The following is a 22150-nucleotide window of genomic DNA, read 5'->3' as shown; positions in this document are numbered from 1 at the left end:
CCTGTTTATTTTTAATGATATTATTTATCCTATAAATTTTCATTCTTATGTAGTAAAATTTATCAGTCTCTTACTAATCACTAACAAAGATTAATAGTAACATGTATAAAGATGGTCAAGGCATTAAATGCAGTAACTACACAGCACTGTGGCTAGCTTTGCTATTTATACCACCTGTCTCTCTCTTACTCAACCATAAGATTCATGACAGCAGAGAATATATGCTGCTCACAACTGTACCTCACTTCCCAGATTAGAATATTTCCCATAGCAGGCATCCAATTAATCTCTGATGAATGAATGGAGCTTCTATTGAAACCCACATCCACTGGATTCCACATTCCCCCAACAGGACACAGTCTCTGCCCCTTCAGAATACTGTATAAGGAATTAAGAGGCAAGACACTTGGGAAAATATGCAAAAGGGAAAAGGAATATATGTGTGTGTGTGTGTGTGTGTGTGTGTGTGTGTATGTATGTATATATTCAGAAGATCCTTATATATATATATATATATATATATATATATATACATACACACACACACATGCACACATATATATCTTCAGAAAAGCTTCCTTAATTATATACACATACCTACACACATATACACACACAGGAGTAGCAGATTAACAAAAACCTTCTCAGGAATAGCAGTGTGAAAATATAAGTTATAGTTAAGAGTGTGTGTGTGTGTGTATGAGTAGAAAGTATATTGAGAATTTATGTCTCTTGTTGAATGAAAAAATCAATTTGAAAGCCACAAACATGCATTGCCTGAAATCATTGTATGCTATCTTAGTTACATATGTTGTATTATGCTATTATTTTCCATTACGATGTGAGTTTTAGGGGGTTCTAGTTATGTCAGTTTTAAGTCCCTTAAATGGATTTAATGTAGCTCCTTTAAATCCTCCCTTAATCAAAAAGGATGCAAAGAATTAAGGAAATAAATGCATATATTTAAGAAATACATACCCTATATATGCATATGTAATGTATAGCATATATTAAAAATAAATATACATTTACTGCATATAAAATCTCTGATACAAAATAATTCTAGACAGTCTGAAAGGACAGTGCTGGATTAGAGATAAAGACCTAGGTAGGACTGAGAGACTACAGATAAAATGACTGAGGTCACAGGGGAATGGGAAGGGACAGACCAGCCATGGGGCTTGAGGATTTCAAGAATACTCAAGTATTCTTCTTATTCTAGAATATGAAGTTGTATTTCAAGTATCGGAGAGTCAATGAAAATGCTGACTGTGTGTGTGGGGGCTTCCTGGAGTCTGAAATAAATATTGGTGGAGACAAGAGGAAGAACTGAGAAATTAACCAGAAACCTATAATACCAGGTTCTCAACATGATCTTGAGGTTTACATCTCAAATATCTATTGAACACCAGCTATGTACCAGACGTGTAGGCTACCAGTGTATGAGATGTGTGATGCTGTGTTCAGAGAATGAGTAAAATAATAGAATATAGCATTTCAACCTGGAGGGAACTACAAAGAAAACTTTGTTTCCTCCATCTTTGATAAAGAAACCAAAAGGAAGGTGTATCTGCAATAAACATGGGGCTATGACCTTCTATCAGTTGATCTGGAACTTTCTTGCTATACCCAACAGTTACAAGTAAAGTTTATTTTCTAAGACACATTTAAAAGGCAAAAACAACATAAAAAATGAAGAAGTGGAAGAAGAGAACATTACTATGAAGGAGAAGATGACAACAAAAGTATCCAAAAGAGTTGCTTGTATATTTTTGAGATTAGTTGTTTGTCAGTTGCTTCATTTGCTATTATTTTCTCCCATTCTGAAGGCTGCCTTTTCACCTTGCTGATAGTTTCCTTTGATGTGCAGAAGCTTTTAAGGTTAATTAGGTCCCATTTGTTTATTTTTGCTTTTATTTCCGATATTCTGGGAGGTGGGTCATAGAGGATCCTGCTGTGATGTATGTCAGAGAGTGTTTTGCCTATGTTCTCCTCTAGGAGTTTTATAGTTTCTGGTCTTACATTTAGATGTTTAATCCATTTTGAGTTTATTTTTGTGTATGGTGTTAGAAAGTGTTCTAGTTTCATTCTTTTACAAGTGGTTGACCAGATTTCCCAGCACCACTTGTTAAAGAGATTGTCTTTAATCCATTGTATATTCTTGCCTCCTTTGTCAAAGATAAGGTGTCCATATGTGCGTGGATTTATCTCTGGACTTTCTATTTTGTTCCACTGATCTATATTTCTGCCTTTGTGCTAGTACCATACTGTCTTGATAACTGTGGCTTTGTAGTAGAGCCTGAAGTCAGGTAGGTTGATTCCTCCAGTTCCATTCTTCTTTCTCAAGATGGCTTTGGCTATATACAAGCAACTCCTACAGCTCAACTCCAGAAAAATAAATGACCCAATCAAAAAATGGGCCAAAGAACTAAATAGACATTTCTCCAAAGAAGACATACAGATGGATAACAAACACATGAAAAGATGCTCAACATCACTCATTATCAGAGAAATGCAAATCAAAACCACAATGAGGTACCATTTCACGCCAGTCAGAATGGCTGTGATCCAAAAGTCTACAAGCAATAAATGCTGGAGAGGGTGTGGAGAAAAAGGAACCCTCTTACACTGTTGGTGGGAATGCAAACTAGTACAGCCACTATGGAGAACAGTGTGGAGATTCCTTAAGAAACTGGAAATAGAACTGCCTTATGATCCAGCAATCCCACTGCTGGGCATACACACTGAGGAAACCAGAAGGGAAAGAGACACGTGTACCCCAGTGTTCATCGCAGCACTGTTTATAATAGCCAGGACATGGAAGCAACCTAGATGCCCATCAGCAGATGAATGGATAAGAAAGCTGTGGTACATATTCACAATGGAGTATTACTCAGCCATTAAAAAGAATACATTTGAATCAGTTCTAATGAGGTGGATGAAAATGGAGCCTATTATACAGAGTGAAGTAAGCCAGAAAGAAAAACACCAATACAGTATACTAACGCATATATATGGAATTTAGAAAGATGGTAACAATAACCCTGTGTACGAGACAGCAAAAGAGACACTGAGTCTTATGGACTCTGTTGGAGAGGGAGAGGGTGGGAAGATTTGGGAGAATGGCATTGAAACATGTATAATATCATGTATGAAACGAGTTGCCAGTCCAGGTTTGATGCACGATACTGGATGCTTGGGGCTGGTGCACTGGGACGACCCAGAGGGATGGTATGGGAGGGAGGAAGGAGGAGGGTTCAGGATGGGGAACACATGTATACCTGTGGTGGATTCATTTTGATATTTGGCAAAACTAATACAATTTGTAAAGTTTAAAAATAAAATAAAATTTTAAAAAAAAGTATCCAAAAGAAGTGAGAATATATGATAAGAATAATATGTTATGCTAAGCCTGTGACATAAATCACCATGTTAAAGCCATCAACCACATTATGAATGTCTGTAAAGAGCAAAGAGGAACACAGAATAAACTACTGCAATTTTCGCTGAGTGTATGCCAAGCGCACCTGGAAGGTGCAGATACAGATCTCCACAAGCTTAAAGGAGATCCCTGACAAGATGGAATGGTGAGAAGATGGGCTCACGTGGGACGAACTTCAGAATCAAAAAGGAAGTATTTAATATGCATCCCTTTAGAGTCCCCTCGCTCACAAAACTATACCCTAGACGACTCTCCTCTTTTAATCAAACGTAAATCTACGGCTATGGCCATGTTTCATGCTCAGAAATAGATTTAAATATTAATACTAAACATTGTTTGCTTTAGTGCAATAATAAAACATGAAAAGCCTCAATTAAGGAGCAAGTTATAAAGCTGCTGTAACTGTTACAGGATCATGTTGAATAGACAAACTCAGTTGCCTTAAAAAGCCAATCATACTTCTTACCCAGCAACTCATACAGAGAATTCAGAATCGATTTCCAAGATTCCCCTGCTTCTCTCCCAGCAACATCTGCGAAGTGTGCAGCACTGCTATACACATGCAGCCTGTCTATACACTCGAGCACAAGGTTGATCATTCCCTGGAAAGGTAGAAAGACAACCGTCAGAAACTGTGATTCTGCTCACAGGCAAAAAAAAAAAAAGAAATTGTTAAGTTGATTTTTTTTTAAACGTCTGGCTTGAAGTAAGTCTGTTAATCATAAAGAACATTGAGATCATTTATTCAAAGAACAGGAAGAAACACACTTGCGTGTGAAATAAAATGTTCTTGAAATATTTCAAGTGGTTTTTAAATCCTGAGTGCTATTCTCAAACAGAAACAGAACTAATAAAAATATGCATTTCTTACTTACTGCAATAAATTGCAAGGTTTAATAGTAGGTTGATTAACCACATCAAAAAAGCATTCTACTGTGAGTGAAGAGGTTCAGAGAGTGCCACCCCAAAATAAGCCACTTCAGCATAAGGAATATTGGGGCTGAAGGCCATTGAGAAAAATCAGACACGAATAATTCCTACCCTTCTCCACTCCACCAGAAGGACAGGAGGACGTCTGAGACAATGCCAGTCTATTATCAGTCCAGAGCCTGCACAGAACAATCTATGCATCACACTAGTCATTATTATCCATTAGTTTCCACCTTATATTTACCTTCTGACAATTTGTTGCTCCCAGAAGCTCAAAATTCCTTTACTTTGTCTTATCACTTCTCTACAAATTGTTTTTTGTTTTTTTTTTTTTAATTAGCATGCTACATAAACCTGAGTTCTAACCACTTGTGAGACAGGCTGGGACCTGGGACCCTCTGCCTCAATGCTTGCTTGCACCCGGACACACCTCTTCTAGACAACAGAATACAAGGAAACGGTATGGGACTAAAAACAACTGCGTACATGCACAGCCAGGACAAATTCTAGACAAAAGATACAGAGACTGCAAAACTCAACTGCCACTTTTGAAGAGCCTGAAGCAAAATCAAGGTGCTGCACATGTCCCCTACATGCAATATCACTTAAGAGGAGGGCAAACCATCTAAGCCAACCCTCCCACCTGACTCCTGGATACAACGCTACCTTGCCCCATGTAAGGAATCAGGTTGTCCCCCTCCTTCATGGAGTGAGCAAGCAAAGGAATCTGTTGCTTGTTCTCCCTTCCCCTGTGCTACAGCAGGGACCCCAATAAAGCCTTGCCTGAATTCCTCGTTTGGCCTCTGATCAATTTCTACTGACTGGGGAAGGCCAAGAACTCTGGTTGGTGATATTTGGAGTCACTCATCACTGAGTACTCCCATGTACACACACAATGCATACATTAGTAAGCTTCTATTTGTTCTTCACTTGTACATCTATCTTTTGTTGGTGCAACCTGCAGGGCCCCAACCAATGAAGTCGAACAGAAGAAAATGATTTTTCTCCTCCCCCACATAAACATAAGAGGAGATCCTTACTCTTAAGGAAGATATAATCACCACCACCACCACCAATCATCTTCATCACTTTTTAACAGTAAATTGAAGATGTACTAAATACAGGAAAGCTCATGGAAAGATATTTAAGGCAAATCAAAAATTCATTATAGAAACTTTGTAAGAAGCTATCTACATTTCAAATTATACTTTTATTATTATTTCTAGATCAAGATTGTCAAAATGAGGCAAAGCACACGAATGGAAAAGCTATAAGGAGCTGACAAATTAACTTACTTCACATCAAGAATTTAAGAGGCACTATGGCCCTAAGACAGAGAAGGCAATGGCACCCCACTCCAGTACTCTTGCCTGGAAAATCCCATGGACAGAGGAGCCTGGTGGGCTGCAGTCCATGGGGTTGCTAAGAGTCAGACATGACTGAGCGACTTCACTTTCACTTTTCACTTTCATGCATTGGAGAAGGAAATGGCAACCCACTCCAGTACTCTTGCCTGGAGAACCCCAGGGACGGGGGAGCCTGGTAGGCTGCCGTCCATGGCGTCACACAGAGTCGGACACGACTAAAGTGACCTAGCAGCAGCAGCAGCAGCAGCATGGCCCTAAGAACACTTCTAGGTTCCCATCCAGAGTGTGTTATATGAGAAACTGAAAAAAAAAATACAGTAATCCAAATCAATATTTTAAAATTTCACAGCTCAGTATTTCATTCTAGTTCTTATAGATATAAAATGAGTGTGGTATGCCCAGCAGTTTGGCATGTACAAAAATAAATAATCCCAGGCAACGATTCCATATTGCTGTTATATATTTATGTTGACATTTCCTGTGCTTTCTTGATATTATGGTCTCTAAGTGGGTTATTTCTGTTGTACACAGTGAAAAAAATTCTCAAAAATTAGTTATCAGTTTCAATGGCTTTTGATGGAAAATTAGGAAACAGCTTTAAAACTAGAAGAATATAGACCCGGGGACTATGGGAGCTCAGTAATCTCCATTACTCTTTTTTTTCTCTTAGTTACTTTTACTCAGAAAAATGCACTGAGCCACATAGTCCATTAGTACAGGGAGAACTGAGAAGAAAGGGAACAGAGGCTGATCTGCTCGATCTGCCAGCTCAACTCTGACACCCTCCCACGGAAATTCTTGAATACTAGTTCTAACATTAGCATTAGGACCATTAGATACATCACACGGTCCTTTTGTTCCTTGCCTATAAATTATGGCTTAGCAGTGGAACTTCTGTAAAATATAATCATATATAGAATCTTAACACATACAAAAAAGAAAAAGAGGGATTGCTCTGTCTCAGCAGGGAGCCTAGAGCCGGCCTCCCCAGGTGGCCCTCTCCCAGACAGCTTCCATCCCCAATACAAAGCTCCAGTGAGTCCTGAGGCATTTCCGAGGAGCCCCAATGAACCCGCTGTGTTCATTTAGACAAATTGAGAGTCTCTTTTTATATGATGACCATAAAGTAAACTATAGCACAACAATGATCAGAGTGAAGGCTGAGCTGCTGCTGCTGTCGCTTCAGTCGTGTCCGAAGGCTGAGCAGACAGTGAAATAAAAATGCCTTTTGCCAGAGGAGTGAAGAGTGTCATCTTTTAAAATTAATACTTATTGAGAGAGTAATAAAAACCATTGCAGGATTCCTCCAAGGCCTGATTCTCTTCTTCCCTTGTACAGTTGCACACCTGTTCATATGTATCTCAATACGCAGATAAGTCAAACAGATAGAGAATGTCCCCCACCAAGAAGTGTTTCCCAAAGACAGAAATGAGTGTTGGTAGAAACTCACCTCTTCCTGGAAGAGATTCTGCCTATTCTTCAGAGCTCGTAATCTGTTCTGCTTATCTTCATGCTCTAAATGCTCATCTGGTGGGTGGAAGTAGCCAATAAGGTCCTGCAGACTCAGACTTACAGACTCTATAGGTAAGTCTACTGTGGAAGCTTTCACCTTTTTGCTGAGAGCATCAAGGCCCCTAAAATAAATAACAAATATTTCTCCACATCAGTGAACCACAATTTTATTACTTTTTAATCTATAGATGATTGAAGCTTTACTTTCTCTCCCTATATGCCTGTAAAAGGAACAGTAAGAAAGGCCCTGTGTTCTGCTTAGTTGCTGTCATGTCTGATTCTTTTGAGACCCCATGGACTGTAGCCTGCCAGGCTCCCCTGTCCATGGAATTCTTCAGGCAAGAATACTGGAGTGGGTTACCATGCCCACCTCCATGGGATCTTTCCAACCCAAGAATCAAACCCAGGTCTCCCACATTGCAGGTGGATTCTTTACCATCTCAGCTACCAGAAAAGCCCTAGAAAGGCCCTAGTTTTTCTCAAACAAAAATAATATTTTTTAATTAGAAATGTTATATTCTATCAAGTATATATAATGCTATGTTAAAGGCACCAGTATCAAGAAAAACTCATTTAGAAGAAAATCTAAAGGATCTGGATAACTGATACCTACAAAACCATAGTCTAAATAATCAGAAACCAGTTGATTTTCATTTTAAAGCATAACATACTTTAAGGATTGAGATGCAATTTCCCAGGTTTCTAATTCTGAAATTTACTTGTTTTTGGCATAGGAACTGTTTACTGCTATCCCATCACTAATACTCACTGTCATCCTGCCCAATTTCTGCCAATTTAAAATTTATCCTCATGATAAAAAATTAGAAAATTCAATCAGAAAACAAAATATTAACATGCTTCTCCATCGTCTGAAAGAGATGTATTTTAAAAGTAGGATAAGAAACAGCATCAAGTTGTATTTTCTAGACTTTGAAAAAAATATGACTGCAATTTAAATGTGATAATTTGCTGTGCTTTGAGACTCTGAATTTAAAACTAATAGCTGTGTATGTATCCTAAAAGAATTTTAAACAATAGTGTTTATAAATAAAAAGTATTTCAAAATACAATGCTTAGTAAAAGAATACCCAACAGCTAGCATAAAGAATGGAGAAGGCAATGGCACCCCACTCCAGTACTGTTGCCCGGAAAATCCTATGGATGGAGGAGCCTGGTAGGCTGCAGTCCATGGGGTCACCAAGAGTCAGACACAACTGAGCGACTTCACTTTCACTTTCCACTTTCATGCATTGTAGAAGGAAATGGCAACTCACTCCAGTGTTCTTGCCTGGAGAATCCCATGGACGGAGAAGCCTGGTAGGCTGCAGTCCATGGGGTCGCACAGAGTTGGACACGACTGAAGCGACTTAGCAGTAGCAGCAGCATAAAGAATGGGAGAATGCCTATACTATAGTTGATACAGCAATATTCATATTGGTCATGAGAAAACTTGATGCATAAAAATATTACACTTCCTTTCCTGCCTTCTGCATTAGCAAAACTGTAAGACAATATTTTATTCCAAGGAAATATGTCTTTTGAGTTATCTGACTGTAGTGCAATTTATATTAAAAAAAAAAAAATTGTTGGTTCAGTCACCAAGTCATGTCTGACTCCTAGTGACCTCATGGACTATAGCACGCCTGGCTTCTCTGTCCTCCACTATCTCCCAAAGTGAAAGTGTTAGTCACTAAGTCATGTCCAGTTGTTTGCAATCCCATGGACTATAGCCTATAAGGCTCCTCTGTCCATAGGAGTCTATAGGCAAGAATACTGTAGTGGGTAGCCATTTCTGTCTCCATGGGATCTTCTGACCCAGGATTTCAACCTGGGTCTCTTACATTAGCAGGCAGATTCTTTACCCTCTGAGTCACACAGAATTACCACTATCTTCCATGGTTTGCTCAAATTCATGTCCATTTAGTCAATGATGGTATATAACCATCTTATCCTCTACCTCTCCTTTTTCCTTTTGCCTTCAATCTTTCAATCATTAGGGTCTTTGCTCTTCACATCAGGCGGCCTAAGTATTAAAGCTTCAGCTTTACCATCAATACTTCCAATAAATATTCAGGGTTGATTTCCTTTTGCAATGACTGGTTTGATCTCCTAGGAGTAAAAGGGACTCTCAAGAGTCGACTCCAGCATCACAGTTCGAAAGCATCAATTCTTTGGCACTCAGCCTTCTTCACAATCCAACTCTCACATCCTTACATGACTACTGGAAAAATCATACCTATGACTATACGGACATTTGTGGGCAAAGTGATGTCTCTGCTTATTAATAAACTGTCCAAGTTTATCATTGCTTTCCTTCCAAGAAGCAAATGTCACAGCTACAGTCAACATCCACAGTGATTTTGGAGCCCCCCAAAATAAAATATGTCACTGCTGCAACTTTTTTCCCTTCTATTTTCCATGAAGTGATGGGACCAGATGTCTGATCTTAAGTTTTTTGAATGCTGTTTCAAGCCAGCTTTTCCACTCTCCTCTTTCACCCTCGTCAAGGGGCTCTTTGTCCCTCTTCACTTTCTGCCATTAGAGTGGTATCATCTGCATATCTGAGGTTGCTGATATTTCTCCCATCAATCTTGAGTCCTGCTTGTGATTCACCCAGTCTAGCATTTCACATGATGTACTCTGCATATAAATTAAATAAGCCAGGTAACAATATACAGCTTTGTTGTACTGTTTTCTCAGTTTTGAACCAGTCAGTAGTTCATGCCCACTTCTAACTGTTGTATCTTGACCTATATATAGGTTTCTCCGAAGACAGGTAAGGTGGGGTCTGATACTCATATCTTTAAGAATTTTCCACAGTTTGTTGTGATTTACACAGTCAAAGGCTTTAACAAAGTCAGTGAAGCCAAAGTCGATGTTTTTCTGGAATTTCCTTGCTTTCTCAGTGACACAACAAACGGTTATTTGACCTCTGGTTCCTCTGCCTATTTGAAACTCAGTTTGTACATCTGGAAGTTCTCAGTTCACGTACTGCTGAAAACTTGCTTGAAGGATTTTGAGTATAATCTTGCTAGCATGTGAAATGAGCGCAATTGTGTGGTAGTTTGAACATTCTTTGGCATTACCTTTCTTTGGGAATGGAATTAAAAGTGACCTTTTCCAATCCTGTGGCCACTGCTGTTTTCCAAATTTGCTGACATGTTGAATGCAGCACTTTAATAACATCATCCTTTAGGATTTTAAATCGCTCATCTAGAATTTCATCACCTGCACTAGCTGTGGTTGTAGTAATGCTTCCTAAGGCCCACTTGACTTCACAATCCAGGATGTCTGGCTCTAATTGAGTGACCACACCATCGTGGTTTTCTGGGTCATTAAGATCTTTTTTGTATAGTTCTTCTGTATATTTTTGCCAATTCTTCTTAACCTCTTTTGCTTCTGTTAGCTCCTTACCATTACTGTCCTTTATTGTGCCCATCCTTGCATGAAATATTCCCTTGATATCTCCCATTTTCTTGAAGAGGTCTCTAGTCTTTCCCATTGTATTGTTTTCCCCTATTTCTTTGCATAGTTCACTTAAGAAGGACGTCTCATCTCTTCTTGCTATCCTCTGGAACTCTGCATTCAAATGGGATTATCTTTCCTTTTCTTACTTGTCTTTTGCTTCTCTTCATTGCTCAGCTATTTGTGAAGCCTCCTCAGACAACCACTTTGCCTTCTTGGGTTTCTTTTTCCTTGAGATGATTTTGGTCACTGCCTCCTGTACAAGGTTAAGAACCCCTGTGCACAGTTCTTCAGATACTCTGTCTACCAGATCTAATCCCTTGAATCTGTTCATCACCTCCACTGTATAATCACGAGGGATTTGATTTAGGTCATACCTGAATGGCCCAGTAGTTTTCCCTACCTTTCTTCAATTTAAGCCTGAATTTTGTAATAAGAAGCATCTTTGTAACCAAAGATGGAGAAGCCCGATACAGTCAGTAAAAACAAGATCTGGGACTATGACTCAGATCATGAGCTCCTTAAAAAAAGTAGAAAAAAAATGTTTTAAAAAAAATTTGAACTTATGATGTTCAAAACATAATTTTAAATATATCATCATTTACCCTAAATATTATTTTGGAATATTTGACTTCAACCTTATAAACAGCTAAAATAGTTAAACTGCATGACTATCCTAAAGTTTCTATCTGAACTTCCAAATCAGATACATCAATGAAATTCATCTATTACCTTGTCTTGTTATCTCTGTAAGTTCTTTCTATGCTAAAAAAGCAACAGAAATGACTTGGCAGGAGAAAATTTTTTCTCCCTTTTTAAAATGAACACATATATACAATGAAATATTGCTGTTTTAACCATTTTAACCCACTAATTCTAGTTGAATGATAAATATAACAAAGTCAAATTCAAATCTCACCTACAAATGTAAATAAAATTCAAAAATAACTCAAATATAATATCTACATTTTCAAATTTAAAGGGAAATAATAGTAAATGTCAGTTTTTAGATTATTAGGTTGAATATATCTGCTACAAAAAATGTAATCAATTAATTGCTTTCTAGGAGAAACTTGTCAGAAAATGCTGTCCAAGACTCTTAAAATTGTTAATGATGCAAAGTTTTAGAACTTCTATCCAATATAAGGATGTTTTTCATCCTAATTTATCAAGGACAAAAGAATGAAAAAAAAAAAAAAACTAGGGGAAACCAAAGGTGGGAGAATCACATTATGTCAAAACAAAAACCAAAGTTATGAATTCCGTCCCTACGTTTCAAAACTTAAAGATTAAACCATATTACAAACAGATTTATCCCTTGTCCCACAGGGAATTAATACACTTAAAAAAAATAGTCCAGAAGAATAGAATACATTCCCCTGTACACAGAAACAAATGCACACGTCCACCCTCACAAACACTCCGCGACCACTACCTTAACCTTGGTGACAGAGACCAGAATGATCACAGAAAATACACTACATTAGAAAAACACAAATGTATAAACACTAAATAGATTTTGACTTTCACTCTCCAAAATAAAAAAGGTCTGTTTACATATTTTAAATAAGGCTTTTAATACTACATGAATCTATATTAATACATGAATATCTAAAAAATTACCTTGAAAAATATCTGAATATTGTACAGATATTGCGGTTTTAAATACTTTTAGTGATTTTTATGGAGAAGGCCACCCCACTCCAGTACTCTTGTCTGGAAATCCCATGGACAGAGGAGCCTGGTGGGCTACAGTCCATGGGGTCGCGAAGAGTCGGACACGACTGAGCGACTTCACTCTCACTTTTCACTTTCATGCACTGGAGAAGGAAATGGCAACCCACTCCAGTGTTCTTGCCTGGAGAATCCCAGGGACGGGGGAGCCTGGTGGGCTGCCATCTATGGGGTCGCACAGAGTCGGACACGACTGAAGTGACTTAGCAGCAGCAGCAGCAGCAGTGATTTTATGAATGTGATAGAAGGATCAAATTATATTACTTAACATAAACATACCCTTTACAATTTCAATAATCATGTAAAATTTTTCAGTTTCTAAGGGATATTAAAGAAGCTAAATTAAATTATATCAGGCTACATTAAAGCTATATAAATTCAGGAATTCAAATAATTCAGTAATATTAACAAGCACATAAATAAATCTATATATACAGATATACATATATAGACATGATGAACAATATAACCAGCAGGTAAGTATTCCAGAAAGAAGAGGGGGAAAAAAGCTAAATTAAATTTTAATTTAAAAAAAAAGTGAATACACAATTAAGGTTAGGTAAGTGTAAAAAAGAGGGAAACAGACTCATCCTGTTCATCCATGGCACCTGTTACATGATCACAGTAGAGAGAAATTTTAAAAGGAGATGCTGGGTAACTCAGGAAAAGACAGTAGCTTAGTGATAGGCTTGTGGTGAGACATCAAAAGGAGAATAAATATAAATACAGAAGTAGAAAAGATTAGACTACATTTGCCAGAGGAAACATGGAATCTCATCCTGAAGTAAGAATTATATGTGTCAACTTTTGAATTACTTTTGGACAAGATAAAGTAAACAGGGACAGCATTTACTCTCTTCTGAAACAATTCCTCCCTCCTTCCACCCACCAAGAAATACCAGACAAAATATTTGGGGAAGAACACATTTCAAGACACTGAAAATCAAGATACAAAGGATAGATAGGGTAACAACCAAGGTGAGCTGTACAATTGTTTCAGTTTGCCTTAGAAGAATTTCTAAGCGAAGATGTAGGTAGATAAGGGAACCCAAGTGAGGCACAGAAGACTCCTTGAGTTGAGGAGACATTCCTGAGAGTCTGGCATACCAAGGCTGCTAGAGTTTGCAGGACACAGTACCAGAGCGGAGACAGCTTTATAAGAGCGGACTCTAGAGGACTAAAGAGGATCCTTTTCAAATATTCAGCCGACTACTGATCAACATGTACACATGAGAAAACTGCCTTCAGCAGGGAACAGAATCCCCCAAAATGATTAGAGGTCAACCCTTACACAGGTTCTGAAGTCAACCTCCTTCCATCAGCCAGACTAGAAGTTCTCACAATTCATGGGGCACCAAGCTGAGGATACAGATAGGCTTGCTTCAATAGCAGAGAATAACTAGCCCTAGATTCAACCCTGCTCTGCTCCACCCCCAAAATTCAAAAAGCAAATTCCAGAAGAATCAAACTTGACTGAGTAACTTAACTGCCTCCCAGAAAAATCTTAAAAACATTGACAGGAAGACAAAAATATACAGTACCCAACAAATTTACAATGTCTGACAACCAAACAAAAATGACTAGATACATAAAGCATAAAAGATAATCATCAGTAAAAAGAAAAATCAATGAAACAAAAAAACTCAGCTATGAATATTATACCCAAGGGAAAAAAACCACTTAAAGTAAGAACATTTCAGAAACAAGTACAGTGGCCAAAAGTGTTCATCTCCAACTGACCTGCACCAAAAGAAATGTAAAAAGAAGAACTTTGGGAATAAAGATAAACTACCTAAAGGAAATGCAAATCCTCAATAAAATAATGAAGACAAAACAACTGAAATGGTAACTCTGGTCAAAAAATGTTAAATGTTTTTGTGTGTATTTAAATCTCTTTAAAAAATATAACCTTAAATAAAAATTATAAAAATGTAGTTTGGGGTTTATAATATCAATAAAAGCCAAATGTATGACAAAAACATAACAAAGACTGGGAGAGAAGTATTCTATTGAAATGTTCTTACATTATTCATAGAGATAAAATGACTTGAAATGACAAGTTAATGACATGTGCTAAAAATCTTAAGCAACCATGAAAATGACAAAACATTATAACTAATAAGCCAATAAAAACAAGATTAAGATAGAATTGCAGAAAATATTCAAACAACACAAAAGAAGGCAGGAAAAAAAGGAAAAGAGACAAAGATCACATAGGGCAATACAAAAGGAATAATAAGATGGCAAACAAAACTATATATCAGTAATCATACCAATATAAATGGACTAAATTTTACAGTTAAAAGGAAGTGATTGTCAAAGTGGATAATAATTCAAGACGTAACTACATACTGCATAACAGAAATGCCCTTTAAAGATGCAAATTAGTTAAAAGTAAAAGTTCTTTAAAAATTATACAATGCCAACACCTAGAAAAGCAAGAAAGCAGGAGTTCAATATTAACATCATACAAATTTGATGTCATAGAAATATCAGGGATTTTAAAAAGGTAATTTCATAATAAAGGCAGCAGTTTATTATATTCTAAATTTTTATGAATCTAACAACAGAGCTTCAAAATACATGAAGAAAAAAAAACAGAACTGCAAGGAAGAAGTAGAACGATCCAATTATAGTCAAAAATTTCAATACCCTTCTCTCAAAAATGAATAGAACATACACACTGAAAATCAGTAAGGAAACAGACAATCTAAACAACATTATCCAGAGAAGGCAATGGCACCCCACTCCAGTACTCTTGCCTGGAAAATCCCATGGACGGAGGAGCCTGGCAGGCTGCAGTCCACGGGGTCCCTGAGGGTCGGACACGACTGAGCGACTTCACTTTCACTTTTCAATTTCATGCACTGGAGAAGGAAATGGCAACCCACTGCAGTGTTCTTGCCTGGAGAATCCCAGGGACGGGGGAGCCTGGTGGGCTGCCGTCTATGGGGTCGCACAGAGTCGGACACGACTGAAGCGACTTAGCAGCAGCAGCAGCAAACAACATTATCAGCCAGCTAGATCAAATGGACACTTGTTAGTACTCTACTCAATAAAAGGAGAATGGGCACATGGAACATTAATTTCCCGTTGCACACAGAATACTCAGCAAGACTGAACATTTCCTCAGAGAGCAACTAACAGCAAACATTATGAAAATGTCTGAAAGGACTTGTGACTGAGTTGATTCGTATGATCTTGGTTACAAAGCTAACAAAAGAGGGATCCATTCTTAGACTGAGTTATAACACTGTTCCTGGTTCAGTAACAGTGAGCGATATAATTTTTTCAGGTTGAATTGGAGTGGTCATGCCTGCCTCTACATCAACCCATGCACATCCTCCAGTGTACCTAAACCATCTCTAGATTACTTAGGATACACATTACAATGTAAATACTATGTAAATAGCTCCAGCCTGCAGCAAATTCAAGTTTTGCTTTTTGGAACTTCCTGGGCCATAAGTCACATCTGGATAAATTTAAAAGCACTCAGTCTTTTAAGTATGTTTTCTGACCCCAAAGATATTAAATTAGAAATCAGTAACAGAAGGATCTTTGGAAAATCCCAAATATGTGGAAGAGGAGGGCATGGCAACCCACTTCAGTATTCTTGCCTGGAGAATCCCCATGGACAGAGGAGGCTGGCAGGCTACAGTCCATGGGGTCGCAAAGAGTCGGACATGACTGAGCAGCTAAGCACAACCTAAATATCTGAATACTAAACAACCTATTGGTCAAAGAAGGAATTAAAAGAAAAATTAAACACAGCACAACAAAAAGTGACAGGGAACAATAAGGACAGATATTTTATCACTAAAGGACATAGGAAAGGTCTCAAATTAATGATATCAGCCTTCATCTTCTGAAACCAAAAAAAAGAAGAGCAAATTAAACCCAAGGGAAACAAAAAAGAAAGCTTACAGATCAGACTGGGAATGAGATAATCTTTTTAACTGATTATCCCTCCCTCAATTCCAGGATCTCCCTCAGATATCAAAATCTATGCTCAAGTCACGTATATAATAATGGTATAGTATGGGAGGGATTGGGGGCAGGAGGAGAAGGGGACGACAGAGGATGAGATGGCTGGATGGCATCACTGACTTGATGGACGTGAGTCTGAGTGAACTCCAGGAGTTGGTGATGGACAGGGAGGCCTGGCGTGCTGCAATTCATGGGGCCGAAAAGAGTCGGATACAACTGAGCGACTGAACTGAACTGAACTGAACTGATGGGTTTCCTGGTGGCTCAGGAGATAAGAATCCACCTGCAATGCAGGAGGCCCAGGTTCAATCCCTGCATTGGGAAGATCCCCTAGAGAAGGAAATGGCTACCCGCTTCAGTATTCTTGACTGGAGATTCCAATGGACAGCGGAGTCTAGTGGGCTACAGTCCATGGGGTCACAAAGAGTTGGGTATGACTAAGCGACTGAGTATGTGTGTGTGTGTGTGTGTGCGTGCATGAGCATACACACATATAATTATTACTAAAAAATATTGAGTATAGTCCCCTGAACTATCCAGTAGGTCCTACATCTTTATTTTAAATACAGTAGTGTGTTTTTGTTCATCCCAAACTCCTAATTAATTGCTCCTGTCCTCTTTCACTTTTGGTAGTCGTAAGTTTGTTTCTATGTCTACGGATCTATTTCTGTTTGGACATTAAGTATATGTCTGTCTTAAAAAAAAAAAGATTCCACATATAAGTGAAATTTCACTTTCATATAACCTATTAATATTCTTCTGTATGCTTTAAATCATCTCTAGATTACCTACATAATACTATGTAAATAATTGTAAATACAATATAAAGTTATGCAAATAGGTGCCATCATGCTTCAAATTCAAGTTTTGCTTTTTGAAACACTCTGGAATTTTTTCCTAATATTTTTGATCCATGGTTGGTTGAATCTATAGATGCAAAATCCTTGGATATAGAGAACTATCTAAAGTTAAATATGGGTTATATAACTAACCTATTTTATCAAGAGAAGTCTAATGAATGAATTTCATTCAAATAACCCAAATAAAAACTGAATTTTATTATGAAGCAGCAAATACTTGGTAAGTACTTTTGCCACAGAACCCAAATTTCGCATGTTTGGTTCTCTAATCAATTAAGCAAGAATTAAGATTCTAAAATTAATCTTCCATATCACAGGTTCTTTTAAAAAAATATATGAGTACTCTTGAGCAAAGAACGAATGTGTGAAAGTCAATCACATCCAAGATGAATTATCCTATCTTGATCAACATAGAAAATGTCACTTAAGGCATAGCATCACATTAAGTCTGAACACTGATATAGCAACTTTCTGACCAAATATACTTTAAAACAAATAATTTTTTTCTGTTATTAAGCTAGCTCTTTCTTGCCAAATGGAATCTCAACAGTGCCTCTGAAAACACCACACAAGTCACACTGTAATAAAAACCTCTATAGTTGAAGAAGTCAGTACTGATGGATAGACTACACAGAAAATAGGCTATTTTAAAGATTTATGGTTATTTTCTTCAATAGAACTGATTGGGCAGTATTAAAGAAGAACTATGGAAATAACAAGATGGAAAAAGTCTAAGTAAAATTAATCCTAAATAAGTTACAATTTCACAGTTAAAGTGTTGTTATAAAAAATAAGAATCTGATATGCCTACTCCAGCAAGCATTACTCCATCTGAAAAGGGTTAGGATTTATATGAGACAGAGAATTGAGATAAATACTAGGGATATGATGAAGCTGAATGCTGTGTACATGCTTTGATTTCATGAAAGTATGCACAGAAATGCACACACAGTGCAATAGTTTATAAAAGAAGCAGAAAATAATTAACATTCATATAACCTTAGGTGGTAAAGGTCTTTTATATGCTGTAAAACCAAGACATGATTTATTGAGCAAACCATGATGGAGAAAGCACTTTAAGATCTTTTCCAAACCAAAAAAATGGGGAAAATTTACAATTTATATAGGAAATTAATATCTCTAACATAGAAAAAGCTCATAATGGCCTAATATAAATATTATCAAATAATAGGGCAAATCACAAAGAAAAAAATCAATGAAGAAACCTGGCCAAAAATTATGAGGTATACTCATTGGTTTTTTAACAATTTGCACTTATGTGCAAATTGTTAAAAAACTAAATATAATTGTAAATAAATATGTGGAGAAGGAAATGGCAACCCACTCCAGTATTCTTGCCTGGGAAATCCCATGGACAGAGGAGCCTGGTGGGCTGCAGTGCATGGGGTCTTAAAGAGTTGGACATGACTGAGTAAGTAAACACTAACAAATAAATATGTATATACTATAAATATATACATGCACTCATGCATGTTCAGTTGCTTCAGTCATGTCTGACTCTGCGATCCTACGGCCTGTAGCCCTCCAGGCTCCTTTGTCCATGGGGATTCTGCATGTAAAAACTGGAATGACTTGCCGTTTCCTCCTCCAAGGATCTTTCCAATTCAGGGAACGAACCTGTATCTCACGTTTCCTGCATCGGCAGGGGGGTTATTTACCACCTGTGCCACTTGAGAAGAGCTTATACACATATATATCAGTTTTTCCCATCTTTAAATTGGCAAGTGTAAAAACAGATATAATACCTATCACCAACCAGAGTATATCTTGGGATAAGGTTCCCAGAAAACACTCTGGACACAAGTTAGACTTAGTTTTGTAGATATGCAATTGTTTCCATTATTACATGGGAAAACTTATTTATTACCAGAATCACTTAAAAAAAAGTTCAAAATTCACAAAGTATCTAGGCAGTACCACTCTCGGTGTGAAAGAGCTAGCACAAGAGTATGTTATTGAATAATTCTCACATACAGCTAACAATTATAAGTTACATATACAATTCCTAAAACCACAGTCGTTTCTTAAAAAATCATTTAAAGGAAATATACTCAATACTCTATAATAATCTATAAGGGAACAGAATTTGAAAAAGCACAGATATATGAATATGTATAACTAAGTCACTTGGCTGTATACCTGAAACTAATGCATTGTAAATCAACTATATTCCAATTTAAAAAAGAAAAACACAAAATCATCTAACTAGCATTTCCTAATGTGTTCAGCAGAATTGCCAAACTGTATGAGATTTACCAACATAATATGTTTTAGAATTGTTTATTTGTAATCTGAAAACAAAAATGAAATAAAATATCAAGCAATCAAAACAAAGAAGGAAAATGTACCTAATAAATCTATTAAAAAGGAAGACTGTGCTCCGGATGACGCGTGCTGTCCGTGATTCTTCATGCTGAGATCTGGATAAATTTAGGCCATCATCCATGTGTCCTTCATGATGCATAATAGCCTGCATGAAAACAAAAATAACTCCATTACTCCCAACATCCTTTTTTAAAACGGGTGTTAGGAAGACATGCACTCAAAAAGGTGAGCCATGACAATAAACAGAGTCTAAAGACAGGTGAAACAGGCTGTACCCAGTCATGGTCAGGTAAAGTGATATGCACAGGTTCCTGTACAAATTCCTCCTTCAATATATTTATTCAGTTGTTGCTTTAAAGATGAATCAGTTGTTGTTTAAAGCACAAATCAATAAATGTATTGATTTGAAAAACAAATATTAGAGTGCTTTCACATATCTATATTCAATAATTCATCCACAGTCTAAACAAACTCTGAACAAAGAAGCAAAGGAAAACATTACATGGAACACCAGTTATACAGTAATTCTGAACATAGCAGGGTTAATTTATCAGCACTGAGCAATGCTTCTACAGAGAAGGCAATGGCACCCCACTCCAGTACTCTTGCCTGGAAAATCCCATGGATGGAGGAGCCTGGTAGGCTGCAGTCCACGGGGTCGCTAAGAGTCGGACACGACTGAGCGACTTTACTTTCACTTTTTACTTTCATGCATTGGAGAAGGAAATGGCAACCTACTCCAATATTCTTGCCTGGAGAATCCCAGGAATGGGGGAGCCTGGTGGGCTGCCGTCTATGGGGTCGCACAGAGTCAGACACGACTGAAGTGACTAAGCAGTAGCAATGCTTCTAAGGTATCTCAGTTCTTTAAAAAAATGTATTTTATTGTATTATTTCTTTTGTTAGGCTTTATATTCCTGAATATACAACATAAAGAGATAATTGAAGAGCTGAATGAATTTTACAAAGTGCAACAACTGTGTAACACCCAATCAAGAAAGAGAATGTTACAGCACCTTAAAACCTCCTCTAGTGTTCACTTCCTGTCCCTGTTTTCCAAGGTATTTCCCATCTTCAGGACTTTCAACAGCAAAGATCACTTGTGTACTGTATGTAAATGGAACCATTTGTGCCTAACTCCCTTCAGTCAATACCAACAGCAAAAAGTCTTCAGAACATTTAACCAGATAAACTGAATGAAAATTAGCAACTAGAACTAATATCACAAACTACCTAAAAAGCAATGTAAAGAGGATTTTCCCTATACCAAAATCAGTGAGACAGAGATTCAGAGTCTTTTTTTCTATTCAAAGTATTTTTTTTCTTTTTGCCACTCCACAGAACATCTGGGATCTTAGACTAAACCAAACTGGGTTTAGTCTATGAATATAAGGATTCTTAAGTATTGTGATGTCTTCTACCAGATATTGAACCTTTGCCCCCTTACAGTGGAAACTGGGAATCTTAACCACTGAACCATCAGGGAAGTCCCAAAGTCAATTCCAAACCTTAAATGCATTCACTGACAAAGAAACAAATGACCATAATGAAGCAATGTATTACTCTTTTTAAGACTCTAAAAAACAAACAAACAAAAAAAATTAAAAAGAGGAATTAAATAAGATAAAGAATTTAATGAACTAGAAAGAAAATGATATAGTAGGTAAGGATGAATAAACCCCAAATGTTTATTTTTTGAGAAGATAAATGAAAGAGATTAACCTATCACAAAGCAGGCCAAAGATAAAATTGAAAGAAAGAAAGAAAGACAGGAAATATGATATAAGATACAAAAGACATTAAAATTATAAAATATAATAAATCAATGCCGTATGAGACTTAATGCCCCCTCCAATTTTTTTTTAAGAACATAACTGACTACCCCAGAGGACATGGATGACTTTCTAGCAAATTTAAAAAATCATCAAAAGGCATCTCCTTAATGTAGAAAATTTGATGATATCAACTTATTTAACAGAGATGGGAAAGGAAATTTAAGATCCAATATTTAAAAGATCATAGGACTAGACAATTTCACAAGTGAGCTCTAATGAACCTTCAAAGAGAACATATTCTTTTAATAGTAAACTAGTAAGTGAACAATGACTGCTGCCTATCTTTACATAGTCTGTCACCTATGAAAGGTCTATATTTTCTAATGGTTGAAAAAAGACAAAGGAAAGAATACTTTGCAAAATTTGAAAATTGTTAGAATTTCAAATTTCAATATCCATAAACAAAGAAAAATTAATGCATAAATTTATCAAATGAATATATGTGGCAATTCTATGTAAGTTCTAAAATAAAATATAAGTAGAAACCAATAAGATTTAAGAAGAATAATAAACTAGGCCAACCTGGGTTTAGTCTATGAATATAAGGATTCTTAAATATTGTGATGTCTATTCACTTATTTATCAACAAAGTAAAAGACACTAAAGCATGATTTTTATCTCCCTTCAACTGATAAAATTTAGCAATCATATCTAATTTTATTAAGTCAGATA

At 36.9% G+C, this 22150-nt stretch overlaps 1 protein-coding gene across 1 annotated transcript in view; it reads right to left on the bottom strand.

Annotated features, from left to right (window-relative positions):
- The window catches only part of RYR2 (ryanodine receptor 2), an 830352-nt gene that overhangs the window by 399505 nt on the left and 408697 nt on the right, over positions 1–22150 (bottom strand). Inside the window, exons 14-16 of the mRNA XM_027531123.1 lie at positions 19667–19788; positions 7190–7373; positions 3909–4044 (exon numbers count right to left, since the gene is read on the bottom strand). Of these exons, the coding sequence (XP_027386924.1) occupies positions 3909–4044; positions 7190–7373; positions 19667–19788 (442 nt within the window). The remainder of the gene's footprint in view (positions 1–3908; positions 4045–7189; positions 7374–19666; positions 19789–22150) is intronic.

Source organism: Bos indicus x Bos taurus, chromosome 28, assembly GCF_003369695.1.
Source record: "Bos indicus x Bos taurus breed Angus x Brahman F1 hybrid chromosome 28, Bos_hybrid_MaternalHap_v2.0, whole genome shotgun sequence".
Classification (NCBI taxonomy): domain Eukaryota; kingdom Metazoa; phylum Chordata; class Mammalia; order Artiodactyla; family Bovidae; genus Bos; species Bos indicus x Bos taurus.
Note: the sequence above shows the minus strand (reverse complement) of the source record. Positions and strands in the feature narration are given on the sequence as shown.